The 14835-nt window shown below is 48.2% G+C and overlaps 2 protein-coding genes across 3 annotated transcripts; one reads left to right on the forward strand and one right to left on the reverse strand.

Annotated features, from left to right (window-relative positions):
• The first annotated feature begins 8219 nt into the window (after positions 1-8219).
• LOC131208171 (uncharacterized) lies at positions 8220-9713 on the forward strand. The gene is given in 4 exon segments (XM_058200821.1): positions 8220-9065; positions 9120-9410; positions 9475-9564; positions 9648-9713. Coding segments are annotated over 4 exon segments (1293 nt in total).
• A 312-nt stretch (positions 9714-10025) lies between these two features.
• Positions 10026-14830, reverse strand: LOC131206870 (sorting nexin-2). Of its 2 annotated transcripts, none has more exons than XM_058199452.1 (5): positions 14417-14830; positions 13871-13992; positions 12900-13794; positions 12676-12828; positions 10026-12611 (listed from the first exon to the last, which is right to left on the reverse strand). In XM_058199452.1, exons 1-5 carry the CDS (start codon positions 14546-14548, stop codon positions 12561-12563), a joined length of 1353 nt encoding a protein of 450 aa, XP_058055435.1. In that variant the 5' UTR covers positions 14549-14830; the 3' UTR covers positions 10026-12560. The 2 variants fall into 2 exon arrangements, with proteins under 2 accessions (XP_058055435.1, XP_058055437.1); XM_058199454.1 differs by having other exon boundaries at positions 13871-13995.
• Between the last annotated feature and the right edge of the window lie 5 nt (positions 14831-14835).

Below are 14835 nucleotides of genomic sequence, written 5' to 3' on the forward strand. Positions count from 1 at the left end.
TTGCGGTGCCTAGTGGCCGTGGCGTTCTGTGCGTGGCGCACGTAACAGGTAGTGTCGCCCGCCCCGATCGATAGGGGGCCATAAAGAGCGGGTAAAGTGAAAGACACCATAACCGTATCAATTTCCAGCTCGAACCCATTTCGGCTGTTTATTTCCATCTCCTACCGTCGTCGCCATCGGTGGAACAAATTTTCTTCATTCTTCTTCTACCGAGTGACCCCATCGGGGCAAGTTCTGCGAAGCGATTCGCATTTGCTTGGAGTTGCATAAGCTCAACAAGGCGCCAGCGGCGGGTGGTGGCTGAAATGGTGCGCATAATTTGCTCCGTCTCCCGGTCGTGAACGAACGATTCGTGCGATCCCATTATTATGTTGTCGGCGATGCCGGGGATCCATTTCCGGCGCGGCACTCATTGGACCACTTAGCCACTCCCGAACCATCCGTGGGAGAGGTTTATGTTTTGTTGGAAAAGAAAAGCAATACTGGCCCCGAGATCGAGACATGGAATGGTATTGTGTCAGAGTGTTTGAACGTGACGATTGGATGATAAATCACATTATGAATTGTAGTGCGCAGCATAATTCATTCCCGATTCGTGAAGGGTCAGAATCGTGACAATATTCTTGAGAAAATATAAAGATTTAAGCGATCAACCTGATATTGAACAGATGCTCCATAGACTTTGGTTACCTTATTTTCTGATTCTCATGTAATAATACTTTACTTTCTATGCTTTCTATATTTTTATCGCTATCGTATTCGCTCAATGAGCACGGCTTGGCCGGTGCCAAATACAAAACTTTCTGGCCAATATGAAAGCGAAAGCATTAATCTTGACGATACTGAGCTGAATGGATCCCAGTGGATCAGCTCATCACCGTAGAACTTTCTTTCCTCGAGTGTAAGTCTCAACCACTATTGCTCTCTTCCGGTGGAACCAACCAACAAAACTGCCTTTTTTTGCAGAGAAAGGAGCGATAAAAGAAACAAGTTGGATCCGGAGGCATCGCCACCACGCAACCTAATTGCTTCCTTTGTTCATCAACTTCATTCAACCCATCAACCCATCAATCGCCTCGAACGGCGCCACCGGGACGCACACCTACCTGCGCGGCTGGCAAGCACTGGAAGCGAAACTTTTTCACCTTCTTCTACGGGATGTCGGTTCACTTGTAGCTTTAAGACGACCGGCCTCATGTGTCAAATCATCAGAACCTTCTTCGTTCCTTTGCCGAGCCAGCGACGTGGAAAAAGGGGCCAGCGTCGGAAAGGCGAACCCGATTGGGTCAGGCTGGTCCGGACGCCCTGCTCGGGACCGAGTAGGGTTGAGGGAAATTGAATTTCTAATCAAGTGATTTATTGCTTTGTTTACTAATGTGAGCACGTTTTGCTAAGTAGCAGGAAAATTGGGCGATATACTGGGGCCGCGCTGCTCTGTGCCCCATCTTGGGGGCCGCGGCGACGAACGCGGAAAGCAATTCGAGCAAAGTACACATCAAATTGCTGTCCGGTTGCTCCTGTTGATCCACGCGCATTACAAGCCTGGCGAAGGGAGCCCTTCCGAGGTCCATTTACTTTTTGCCAATCGAGCACATCGAGCTCTCGCGCACTGGACACTGGAATCTCATAGAATTTTCCGAGCACACGGTGCTTACGGGTTTCTATTGATTCCTTCACTGCTGGCCGCATGCTGAGGCCAGTAAAAAGAAACCCGCTGGCCACTGGCATCCGGTTCGGATTGAGATTTTGCTCCCGTGCCATTGCGGGGAAAGAGGGTTTTTTCCTTGGCAGCATAGTTTGGCGCTGCGGATTTTTCCCCTTTTTCGTCTGGTTGGCTGCACGAGATTTTGGCGTGCTTTGTTTTCCCAGCTTCCCGAAAGCGGGGGAAATACTGGGAACCACGGTTTCTGCACCATCGAGCACCAGCGGCCCGTTGAAGCGTGGCTCGGCAAAAGGCTCGACCGTGAAGCGTGAAGCAAAACGGTTAAGAGGTTTCAAAATTGCTTTACTCTTCCCTCCGCCTTGTTGGTTCTTTTTGCCATTTCTTCGTCCACCATCTTCGAAGATCACCAAGTCGAACGCCAATCCGGTGCGAAATGGATCCTTGTACGTGGCTGCCGGAAACGGAGTGCGATCGCTTCCAGTGCCTTGGTTGCCACGTTACACGGCTCCTTTCAAAGACGTGATACAATCACAAGAATGGGTCAAATTAATCCATCGGCAAAGAAGCAGCGTATGAGGTACCGTCGATCGTTTCGATATCGGTGCCGGTCGATCCGATGCCGGCAGAAGGTTATGCCGCGCGTAGGTTTGCGTTTATGGGCCCCGTGCTACGCATTGGAGCATATTTTATGCACTTTGTGAGCTCATCGCAACGCCTCATCATTCGCTCGGCGGATGGTGGCGTCTCGTGGACGGGATAAGAATCTTTGCATCCTTTCGGCTGCATAATTAACGGCGCGGTGCAAAAGCTGTTTGCAGTGTGCTTATGTAAATGATTATGAAAAAAGTGCGCTCGAGTATCATTCGGATCTTTTTACGGCGCGCGGCGAGCCTTAGGAACACACGGACTGCGGTTTAATGAATATGCACCGATGTAGGGCACATACTTGCCATTTTCCGCGCAAAACTGGCACGAAACCAAAGAAAGTTGCAACACGAATGCGAATGGAAGAAAATAAATTATTCGTGCCCCGCTGCGAACGAGTTTAATAGAATTTCCCCACCGAACACAATCAACATTATGGCACATTTCATGCAATTATATACCCCTTGTGGATTGTGCACCGTGGCCGCGGCCCGTTTTTTCCTACAACCTTCAGCTCGCAAGAGCACCATCAACTAGTGCCCGTCGTGTGTGCTTGCCAGCGGACTACGTTTGGCTGCCTGGAAGTTAATCGGAAAATTCCTTCCCACGCTGGTGCACAGTGAATGGACGTTTGAAAAAAAAAATGGATAAATAAAATGAAACCAACCACCGCACCACATACTTGTTGCATACGGATCGGTGCACCGGGTTCGTGTCGTTTGCAGCCCATGCCCCAATGGGTGCATCGCGGGATAAAAGGGACCCCCGTCCGATTGAAAAAGGTGCTTTTGATGAAAATTTTATCTGCCTAGTTTCCTGTTCCCAAGAAGGTCGGTCGGCTGCACTCGGTTTGTTCGGTGGCACGTGGCACTTTTTCCGAGCGCCTGTTAGAACTCTCAAAGCCGATCGGCTGCCCCATATCAACGCGGAGCGGCTGAAAAACGGTTCATCATCCGGCTGGACTGCCATTGAGGCACAATAAATTCTCTCTCTCAGTATACTCTTTCAGCAATCCATCGTGGAGATTTAAAAAAATGGCACCACCATTTGAAAAGGATTTAGATGTGAACGAGCCGAAAAAAAGGGTACCCCGAACCGGTTCTACAGGCCAGAGCGGGAACGATACTTTGGTTCGTTTTGGAACATTGTCCCACGGCGGATGGAGCGAGCAGACTGAACCACCTCTCGCGCGAGAGCTTTGCAGCGGACGACGGCGTCAACATGGCCCCAAAATTTGCCTTTTCGCTACAAAAAGACGACAGAAAGTGTCCCCGCTGTAAACTAGCTTTTCGACTTCGCACCCTTTCGCCACCGGTTCGTATTTCTGATTTCCCTGCCCGAAAAATCGACCATCGCACGCGCACATTTTTGACACACGATGTAACGGAGCGGTTGTGGATAGCGTAATGGGGCCCAATCGTACTTCACCGCAGGGTGCCTACCAGCGTTTCAGTTGTTGTGGTGAGAAAATGAGATTTTATTTTCATACCAAACTCCAATCATCAGACCGGCCGGGAGAAGAAGAAAGAGAAGCGGGAAAACGTTTAGGATGTCGTGCGCAAATCTAGGCGCCAAAAGCCGTGCGTCTAGTTTAAGAATTGAATTTCCCGTGCCTTCCCAGTAGCTATATTTCGATTTCTTCCCCACGACGACCGGTTTGCGTCGTCATTTCTCAATTATGCAAATTGTGCGCGCCAAAGCGCCAATGTACGCACACTGGAGCCCGGTGGCCTGTCAATGAACAGCCTCCCCCCCCGGGTAGAGGAGTAGTAAGAACCCGGAGAAGGTCCCCGTCACTCGGGAAGGCCTCAGAGGATAATTGGAGGCCAGAGTTTTGGAACGTCGCCCTAAGCTTAGGGGTTGACAAATTTTTAATTAACGATCTCATTCCGATCGGTGTGTCGGCACCTGAGCATAAGCGGCACAGGAAAGAATCCTTCCCGTTGCGTTCGGCATTGTCTCAATTCACACTCTCGAGGTGGGTCAGAAACTTTCAGCAACAAAAAAAAGCTTCTTACCGGTGGTCTGAGTTACGGTGGTCGTAAAATCCAAAAAATCCCAACATAAACCCATCTGCGGACACGGTGCGACGACTAGACGGATGGTTGCGGTGGTTGCGGCATCTGCTAAATGCTGCACTTCCGAAACACACATACACTCGTAACCGCAATCCACTTCACAATCCGGCTTCCGGTAAGGCTGATGTGAGCAAACAGTGGGCTTGCACAATTACGACCCAATTAACAATTCACCACCGTCCCGGTGCACGGTGCGGGGAGCCGGCTGGGACCTTTTATTTTTTTTCAGCGTGAATGGCACGTGTTCGTGTTAATTATCACCGACAGGCACGCTTCGCTGCGCCACAGAAAACACAGTCTGCGGATAGCTGCTTCGCCACCACGCGGTACTGACGAGACTGGGCAATAATTGGGTGCCTTGTCCGACCGAGAAAGGACCGAACCGAACCGTTGCAGGGACGAATGTTAACTAACTACTCGCGGTGGCTAGCATTCCGGCCACGCCATGGCGCCGAGTTTCGGTCCATCAACTTCGGCTTCGTTCGGTTTCGCATCGGAAGCTGCGGTTATGTGTGCGACCAACAACATTAGCGAACTTGTTGTGGCAAGCTTTTGATGCTGATTTTTATGAAATGTTTTTTAGTCCGCCCTTTTTTCTAACTCTCTTAACTAGCAATGAGATAAATCAAAATAATAAATTCGTAATTGTTACGAGACACCAGGCGTCTCCATCGGCAAACGGCTGCGTCCTACGATTCGGTGAGCACTGTATTTTGCTTCGTAGCCAACACCAATACTAGTACGATGGCTTCAAGTTGACGCACACATACACACTTGCCGCTTGTTGGTGTTACCACTACACCCAGCACGCTGCGTTTGGCGGCAACTTTACTTTCGTTGCTTTCCTCTTCCGCTCTCTCTTCAGTGTGCTGTCTCTTTTCTTTCTACCTTGTCACGGCGTGTACCTTAACAACAGAGCTCAACAACGTGACTGCGGCGAAAAGGCGCAATAAATAGCACGAATGGCCTGCAGGAAAACAAAAGACCACGCTGCGCGGCCATGGGTTAGTGTGCATCGACGCCAAGCGCCGCTTGTTGCTGTTGCGGTATAGCTTCAGAGCCTAGACTCTAATAGGGCCTTTCCGTTAGTGGACACTTGGGTGCTGGGTTGGCGTGATGATTTCTCACGGCATCGTTATGGGTGTCGGATGGTTAATTACAGCGGTGTCGGTCTGGCTGGACTCGCTAGGACGGCTCGCTGCTCATTAATGGGCCGAAAATGAAAGAGCTCTCTGCTTTTACCTTCGAACAAGAGATTGGGGAATTACCATCGACCAACATGTGTTCCGCTCCGCAGGAGTTATTTACATTGACACTTTCGGTGGTCACGGTGCAAATAAATAACATTCGCACGACTGCTCGTGGTCAATGTTTGTCTGCCTGCATCAACTTAATTTAACAAATACTATGTTAGTATATAAGTTGTTCGTTTTTCGAAATTTTTAAAATAAAAAACAATATTTCGAAGGACATCAGGGACCAAAGCTAGTGTTTCAACAATGGGGCCAGCATTCCATTTAAATCATCTCGTTTTTATGATGCTCAGCATAGCCCCACAAATGTCTATACCGTTAGAAATTAGTGGCCACCCGTAGGATGTTTTGTTTCGTTTGCCAATAAATCAATTTCGCTGCTCGTTACATTGTCGGAGGCATAATACAACCTCCGGCTCGGAAACGTAATGGGCCATCGCGTGGGTGAGTATGGGAACTTTTGGTATGAGAAACGGGAGGGGGCGCAGCGATGGAGACGCCTGGTGATTTGTAAATGGTGATCCAGTCCTTCCGGAAAACCAACGACAGAATGAAGCACAAACGTTATTGGTGTAATGGACCCGAAACAACCATTCACGATAAGCTGGCCATGTAGAGAAAAGAAATGATTAAATACTAAGGTTACGTCCCTCGTGAGACTATCTATATCCAAAAGTGTTTCTACGGTTGTAATATCGATCCGAACGGAAGATGAAATGTCGTTTTTATTATTTTTTCTGAGCATTTCGGACTCGTTGAACGATAGCCAAGCCATTTTGGAACGGAGCCAATGCGATACAATCGATTTTCAATTAAACAGCCAGCATGTAGTGACTAATTCGTAAACGCTTGGTCCCTGACCGATGTGAGCCGGGGTTTAACATTTACTTCAGATCTAAATTTAATAACGAATTCACTGACTCTACCATTAGAGAGGAATCGACATCCACCGAACCCGTCCACGCAAGCCTCGAGCAGCGTCCTTTGTGGCGAAGAATTAAAATGGCCGCATGGCGCTCATCATTTGTTTACCCAATCAATTGGTTGCGCTTGAATTATTGAGCACTGTTTGTCACCTCCGACGGCACGATAGCAGCGACACCGGCGAAGAGCGCCCCTGGAGGTATCATAATGAAGCTGTAATTAAATAATAAATGATGTTCTGCTCCTTCGCGTGTTCCTCGGGGCCGGACGATGGAGGGCCAAGCAGTGTTCCAGCTGACGCCACGGTTGGAAGTTATACTGTGTGCTTGGTACGGGTGCCAAATGGCCCTGCCCGTAGCGCTCTTTAAGTTCCTCTACGTGAAGACCGTTCTGCTTGGGGTGATGCCATTTAAATTCCATCTGTTCGCCTGGAAGTTGGAGCTGCGGCGCGAGTTGTTGGTGTACGGTGGTGTCGTCAGCGTGTTGATGCCCACCGTCCGGATGTTGATGCATGCCGGTTGGGTCTGGAGCAGCCTCAGCAGCACCATCAGTAACAGCAGCAGCAACAGCAGTAACAGCAGAATCTACCGTTTCAGCGTGATGATGGTGGCGACGATGTCCACGAAGTGCGCCGAAATCGTGCTGCTCATCATCGTGCCCTGCTATCTTCTTGGCTGCCACGCGAAAATGAGCGATTTATTCGAGCAGCTGGTCCGTCTGTTCCGCAGCCCACTGCTCGATGGCTGTGTACGATGGCGAGCATGGTTCTATCGTTGCTATGGTTACAACGCGTGCTATGAAGGTCTGTTCCTGGCTGTGCTGCTGATTTTTCTGGCCTCTCCAATGAGGGTCGTGTTGCTCGGGTTTCTGGCACTGATTCCCGCGATTCTAGTGACGACATTTACCAAGGCAGCGATCATGCTGGTTATGTTTGGGAGCGGACAGCTGCTGTTGCTTACGTTGCGTGCATTGAACGGACGACTGGAAGCCGGTTGTTGTGAGCCTTTCAGCGAGTGGTTGCGACGCGATTGGAATGGGCTTATGGCGTGTTATGAGGGCGTTTGGCAGAGCACCGTCCAGTTCAACGATCTGTTTGGCGTTCCCATCCTGTGTTACCTTTTGCTAGTGTTCGTGCATACAACGACGATGTTGTACATCGCGTCAACAGAGACGCTGATGGAAGGCCAAAGAGAACTTTCCACCATTGACAGTATCGTAACGGTCGTGGAAATCGGTTGGGCCATGTTTGAGGTGCTGTATCTCATGACGGTTATTGGCACTTGCAGCCAGCTCCAGGAGGAGGTAAGATGTAAGCTAGAAAGAGTTTTGTCAACTATCCACACTACGACTCAATTGTGTCATTCGCTACTGAAATATATCGATATGTTTATGTTCCGCTTATTGTTCCCACAAATGTTCCGTACTCTGAATGCAATCAAGCTAAACGGTTTAGGTAAATATCGTCCGCTATTCTTTCATTCCTTCCATTGTTCGGGTTGGCTTTACCAGTAAGTGATTGATAATTCGGTAAACAAAAACACCCTCCGTTTACATTGGACAAACATTCGCTTTGGTAGGATTTCTGGGGGTCCATACGAAAGCGATCCAGTTGAGTTTACGCCAAGTTCACACAAGCACTCGTTCTATAACGTTGAAATGCTAAGTGACCAAGTGATCAACAATTTGCTGATCGCTGTGGCAGTGCAGGCAACCCTTTTCGGCTTGCTGACGCTTAAGTACGATCGGCAGAAGCGCCAGCTGACAGTTTCCAAAATGCTGGTCGTCTACGGCATTTGCGTTACGGTCGGGGTAGCCATCACGTACCAGAGCACCTTATTTATCCTGACAAGGGCCCGGTTCCGGGCCGGGTTCAAGCTGACGGTGCTGAACGTGGCCATCACCGCCGTTCAGGGCCAGGTGGTGATGCACATCTTCATAACATCGGCCGTTCGTCGGTACCGGAAGCGCTTTGTGATAGCCAAGCTCCTCGAGGACTTGGGGATTCTTCAACGCGAACTGTTTAATTCCACCGAAATCGACATGCGATGGATGAAGTTGCGCATATTGCGTAAAATCAGCCTAAGCCAGGCGATCCTCACCAGCGGCTTTGTACTCGGCATCGTTGAGCTGCTGCAAACGGGAGAAAACAATCTGCTGGATGAGGTGGGCCTTCTGAGCGTGTTCTACTACCCCAAGATAGGCATTCTCTGCTCGGTGTCGCTGTACTACGGTGTGATGATGTTCCTGCAGAACTTACACTACGCCCTAAATGAACGGCTTAAGCTGATCGTCCGGGAACACTTCGAGGGTGACGGGCAGAGTGATGTGGAGCCTCTGCGAGGCTACGCTCGCACCCACCACTCGGTGTACATTCGCAGCAAACTGAACCACCTGGCCCAGGCCCAGTCGCAGATCGTGGCGTGTTGTGCCAGAACGCACGCCTTTTACGCGAACATGCTTCTGTCGTGCAACTTCCTCTGTATGACCTTCATTATCTATCAGGTGAGAGGGTGGCTCTGGTTGCTGGTAAACGACTAACCCGACTTCTCCTGGCAGATGTATCACTTCTTTGAAATTTTTTATGTGCATTTTCGAACAAACTCTTCGTTGTCGGTGGTGGGCTTGATTCACGAGTCGCTTACGTGCGTGTTCTGCTTTTTCGAGGTGTATAGCATTGCTGAAGTGTGCGAAGCAGTTCGGGGACAGGTTGGTTTGTGGAGCCATTGCATTTCTTTGTAAACCAATTTGCTCTTTGCTCCGGCCATTACTCATTCACAGTCACACAAAACCCAGGCCTTACTGTTTCGTCTGAACATTCCCAAAATGGACCCTCAACTAAAGCAGAGCGTACGTAGGAGCCCAATTAGCGTTTAATATCAAAATTTGATCCAAAGGTTTTCGCTTTTTCCAGATCGAAGTTTTTGCCCTCCAAACGTTACATCAACCGATCGAATTTACCGCATGCAAGATGTTCACATTGGACTACACCGTACTGTTTTCGGTAACGCAGTTCCGCACCACGATTCGATTGATACCACGCATGAATTCGTTTTCCTTTTTTCTGTCCATTTCCTGTTCCACCAGATTATCGCATCCGTGACCAGTTATCTCATCATCCTGATCCAGTTCGAACTGGCCAGCGGGAATTGATTGATAGACGATTGAAATAAAGCCTGGCATTTATCGGCAGCATTATGCACTTGCCACCGGCAGCCTTCGGTTGGACCGGTGCATTCGACGGTCAGATAATGTAATGTTATTCATTCACTCTAATAACATTAATATTCTTATAGGATGCAATGCAAAACGCTCTGATTTATGAACGATCCGGAATTGAGATATTTCGCAGTAATACGTGCTAATCAGTTTTCGATCACAACATTCAGCAACCGATCGTAGCTTTTCTTTCTAACGGGAATCACTTATATCCACTCACAGTGCAGTTTGTAATAGAATATAGATATATATGTATATATATATATTATTTTTTTAAACATAGCTCTTAAAATTATAACAGTTCTCACGTGTTTTGTATCTTTTGCATTTGCTCGCTAATGAACACCTTTCTCTTGCGGTTGTGTCGTGCGTTGTCGAAGCGCCTCTTCGCGGGTGCAGCGCTGTATTCGAGAGCGAGTGAGCGTTCGAGAACATGGCGCGACACAGGCTCCAAAAATCAAATGCATTCAACAGATATTTCTTGTTAATCGATTTCACACGATGCTGCAGGAGAAAGCTCGAGTGGTGTATCGTACATAAAGTCGTGGTATAGCGTCTAGTAGCGTTGGGGTCACTGATTACAGCTATCTTCTTGATGTACGCTTATCATTTTACGCGGACTGTTTGAATACATAACCCCAGCAGTGATTGTTGTGATGACGCAGAGGCAGTCTAGTCAATATCGGTTGCACAAGTGCTTTGAACCTTAAACGAACAGTAAAGGGCCGATATTTAGCAGGAAAATGATTCACCATTCCTATTCCTTCGGTCGTATGAATCAACAAAAACAGTATTCGAAAACCGAAAAGATAAATAACCTACGACAACAGTGTGTTGGAATGCTCTAAGCTTAAAAGAATTTGATAAGAAAACGGCACAGAATGTCTGCTGACACCTCTGGGTTGGCAGGAATTAAAGTCGAGCCAGTCGATGATCTACGATAGAACTAAAGCCGGTTCTGATTGTGTAATGCTTTTCCTGTGTAGCCACACGCTGCAAACGCAGTTATTCGTAACGGTCACAGTGATCACAGTGAATCGAGGTGATCGTGACGTAGTGTTGGGGAGGATGATTAAGAACAATATGCCAACATATCTTCCATTTCAGGTATGCGCAGTAGTGATTCAATTGTTTCATATCCTTTGCCCTTCCCGTTATATTTTGAAAAACAAAAAACGATGCCAGCACAATGCACTGATTAGCACAAAATATTTTCTCTTTTCTCCTTGCTAAGTTCAACATCTAAGCACAGCATAGAGTGTGGAAATCTATGATAATCTTATACACAAAACATGAGAACAAAAGTTCGAGCACACGGAAACGAACTGAGGACACCGTGTGGGTTTTACACTACTCTTATCTTTTTGCTCGGCACTCCCTCCGCAGTTCTACCTATTGATTCATTTCCAGTTTTTAAAATTCTTCGTATAACGCTGCGCAGTTGCATCCAAATAAAGTGTAAGAGGAAATGTTATCGATTATCTTCATCATAACTCGCGCACGTATTGCCTAACCTATGCACATCTTGTGAAGCGACGAAAGACCTTTGTGGGATGCCTCAGACCCTTCACTGGAAACTGGAAAATTTTACCGAATTTCACCTCAAAATTCCTTCCGTTCGCATTTGCTCTTCGAACAAAAAGTTCGACAAGAACCTAATAAGTTTTGATCATTTAATACTTCATCGTTACGTGACAAATTTCAAAGAGTAAGGATATTTTGAGATGAACTGGCGAGATGGGCAAATTTGCAAAATGGATCGCCCTTTGCCGAAACAGGGAGCGGGTCATACTCGCAAACACAAAACATCGAAACGAAACATAACTGTACATGTTTCATTGTCAGCGCAACTTCGCCGAGAAATGGATATTGTTCGGCGGCAAATGATTGTTGGAAACCAAACTTAACGTAGAGTAGTAGAAACCATTGTGAGATCGACGCTCCAGCAAAATGGTTTCCAGTGCCGGCTCTAACTGGAGGCATCAAATCGTAGCATTGTAAACTTTGGTTCTACTTTTAACTACCGCTTACGTCTCACGGAATACATGTTTAAGGGTAATGTTTGTTTTTTCTTGACTATATCAATACGGAGTCTTTCTTATGTACATCGCAAGCGGAAAATTATGACCAGAAGTTTGTTCGATCCAAAATGAACGGGAGAAGAGTAAAGTGTAAATAACGTCAGGGTAGTTATTCAGGAGACGTAAGTTGCTGAATGCTTTCAACAGTTTCTAATACAGATCGAGCGTGATCTATTGCTGCTATGCTTTGCGGGATTCCTTTTCATGTGGTTTATAAATGTTTACTATTGGATTATTTACATCTTAGATCACGTTTGGTCATTTGAATTCGATATAATGTCAACTTTGATAGTTTCTTTTCTCATGCCTTCCGTTTACTTTCAGAGCGCAATGGTAATAAACTTCCTCCGTACCGCAATTACGGACCTACGCAGTTAATAGTAAGTTTCGTCTTAATAGAGAAGCAAAGAGAGAAGAGAAAAACTTAACGAAAGAAACAAGAACCTTTTGTTCTTACGCCTGAACAACCCCGAGTGGTTTACAACCCTCGGTTGTCAAGAAAAACATCTTAGACCTAGAACACCATTTATCAACTGTCTGTCGGGCGCATTGCAGTCTACGACATTCTGGCGTTGGAATCGGCTAAATTGATCGACAAACACAAACGCCGGTCTGCCGGCGGAACACGCTCACCGCCGTGGCCATCGTGATCGTCGTCATAGTACGTAGGGATGGGCGGATTCGTCGCGTTCGCGTCCTCTCATGCAATATCACGGGCAACCGGGACGATAGCTTCCCAGTACTTCATTTGCTGCCGAAAGAAAACGATAGTTGAAATCAGTTGTGAAGGGATGGCCCCGACATCTCTTCATTACCTGCTGCTGGTGTGCCATTTGGTCCTCTAGATACTTGATAATGGTAGATTTGAAGTCACGGGCGCGCGCCAGTTCAAAGCGTTCCATCTCCTTTTTGATTTCGCTCGAGATGTTATCGAATTCCTTCTGGCACCGTTGCACCTTGGATTCCCACTGCAAAAAGGGACGGTAGGTTCAGATTGGGTTACTGGTCGGCAAGATACGAGTGCACCCGGCCTTCTTACCTCTTCCACCTCCTTCTGGGCAAATTCCAGCTTATCACGTCGCTCCTGCAGCTCGAGCTTTGCCTTGTTTTCGCGCTTCTTTGTCAGCTGTATTTGCGCGTGCTGCCAGTTCTGGAACACCTTCACGCGCTCGTGAAATACGTCCTTGATTGCACCGAACAGTCCGATGTAGTCCTTGATTGTCTCCGACAGAATGTACAGATCCGAGTTCGCTTGCTCCGAGCGCAGCAGTTCCACTTTCTCTTCAACGTCGGCCAGTTGCGACAGGGCTTGCGAGAGGCCAGTGTGCTCCTCGCACGTGCTCAGCAGGGCAGCCGACTTTGCCACACCACCCGTCAGCGTGGCTAGCTCTTTTCGGTGTGTCACCAGTGCCTTGATCGCTGAGTGGAGTTTCTGCATGTGCGCATCGATCGTTTCGACTTCGTTGATCTTGTCATTGAACCACGGATCGTTCTCATCCATTTTGTACGTGATCTTGTTTACCGTTTCGCCCATTTTGTTGAATAGCCGCATGACGCCGGCTCCGCTCAGCGCAGCCGTGTTGACGGCCCGGGGCAACTCTTGGTCGCTCTCGAGAAAGTTTACAAAATCCGTATCCTGACACAGCACCGGATGTTGGGCGACCCTGTTCAGGAAGCGCTCGAGCGATTTTCGTCGATTCTCGATCCACTCCACGTTGACGCCTGCCGTACCGGTTTCGGCTTGACCCCCCTGGCCACCCATTTTCACTTTCGTCGTGCCGATAATGTTCTTCTCCGGGGCCGGCGGTATAATGCGCCCCAGGCGCAGATACTTGCTCACGAGCAGATCGTGCAGACCGAGGAAATCGCTAAAGCGGCGCATGGTGAAAAACTGGCGCTTTTTGAACTTCAGTATGTTCGTCTTTGTGGACACCCTAAATAAAAAGTGGAAAACAATAATTTAAAGCTTTCATAGAACATGGCTCAACGGGCAGAAAGATATGTACGCACTTGTACGCCAAATACGAGCCCATTCCATCGCCCACCTTCTGCGGGTCGGAAACGCTAATTTCGATAAATGCATCGCCTGCTTCGTCCGTCGGTACATCCTCCAGCACGGGCGATAATGGTTCCTGCTGACGGAAAGCAATAGAGCGAATAGAAGTGTGCGGTAAGTGAGCTGATGATGACCGAGGGGAAAGCTGCGGCTGTTGCGATTGTGAAACGCCCCCTTCTTCTTTCTCCGCCTGCTTTGCTTATCGGAGATCCAAAGTTAAACAGTGACAAAATCTTGACACCAAGCGACACGACGCTGATTCATCAAAACGGGGCGCTGCCACTGCTGCTTGCTTATCTGCTGCCAATAACAAAACGTTCCCCACTCCTAAACGTAATTCAATCAAATTTAATTTAATTTAATGTCCCTTGCACGGCGTACATTACGCGCCGCTAGTGAAAGTGGATGCCGATTGCCACGGGGCAAAAGACACTGTGAGGTGAGCATTAAGCGAAATAAAAAGGAAAACAGAAGAAGGAGCCGAACGCCGGGAAACGAACCTGAATCGCGGACTCGAAAATGTCGTTCTCGTTTTCCTCGTCCGGCGATGTGATGTCAACATTGTCGAATGCTGATTGCGTTTGCGTTTGTTCCGTATCGCCGTGATCCAGCGTGCCGTTGGTGGTTTCCATCTTTTTCCGGCCGCTTATCGGTTCAGCTAGCGATTGCTCAAAGCCTGCACGACACGACTTGGGCTCTAGGACTGCCGAGCTACGCGATTGGAGGTTCTGTCCGCGAAAGAAAGGAGCGGCCACCAGCACCTGACAATGCACTTGCACGCCGATGACTCGATGAGTCTTCTTCCGCTTCCAAACACGATTTACTTGGTTTTTATCACCTACAGCTGACGAAGCGCACAGAAACGGGAGCGCCGTTTGCGTTTATCTTATTTTCCGTGCGAGAACAACGATGATTAAAG

This window comes from Anopheles bellator, chromosome 2 (genome assembly GCF_943735745.2).
Source record: "Anopheles bellator chromosome 2, idAnoBellAS_SP24_06.2, whole genome shotgun sequence".
NCBI classification, from domain to species: Eukaryota; Metazoa; Arthropoda; class Insecta; order Diptera; family Culicidae; genus Anopheles; species Anopheles bellator.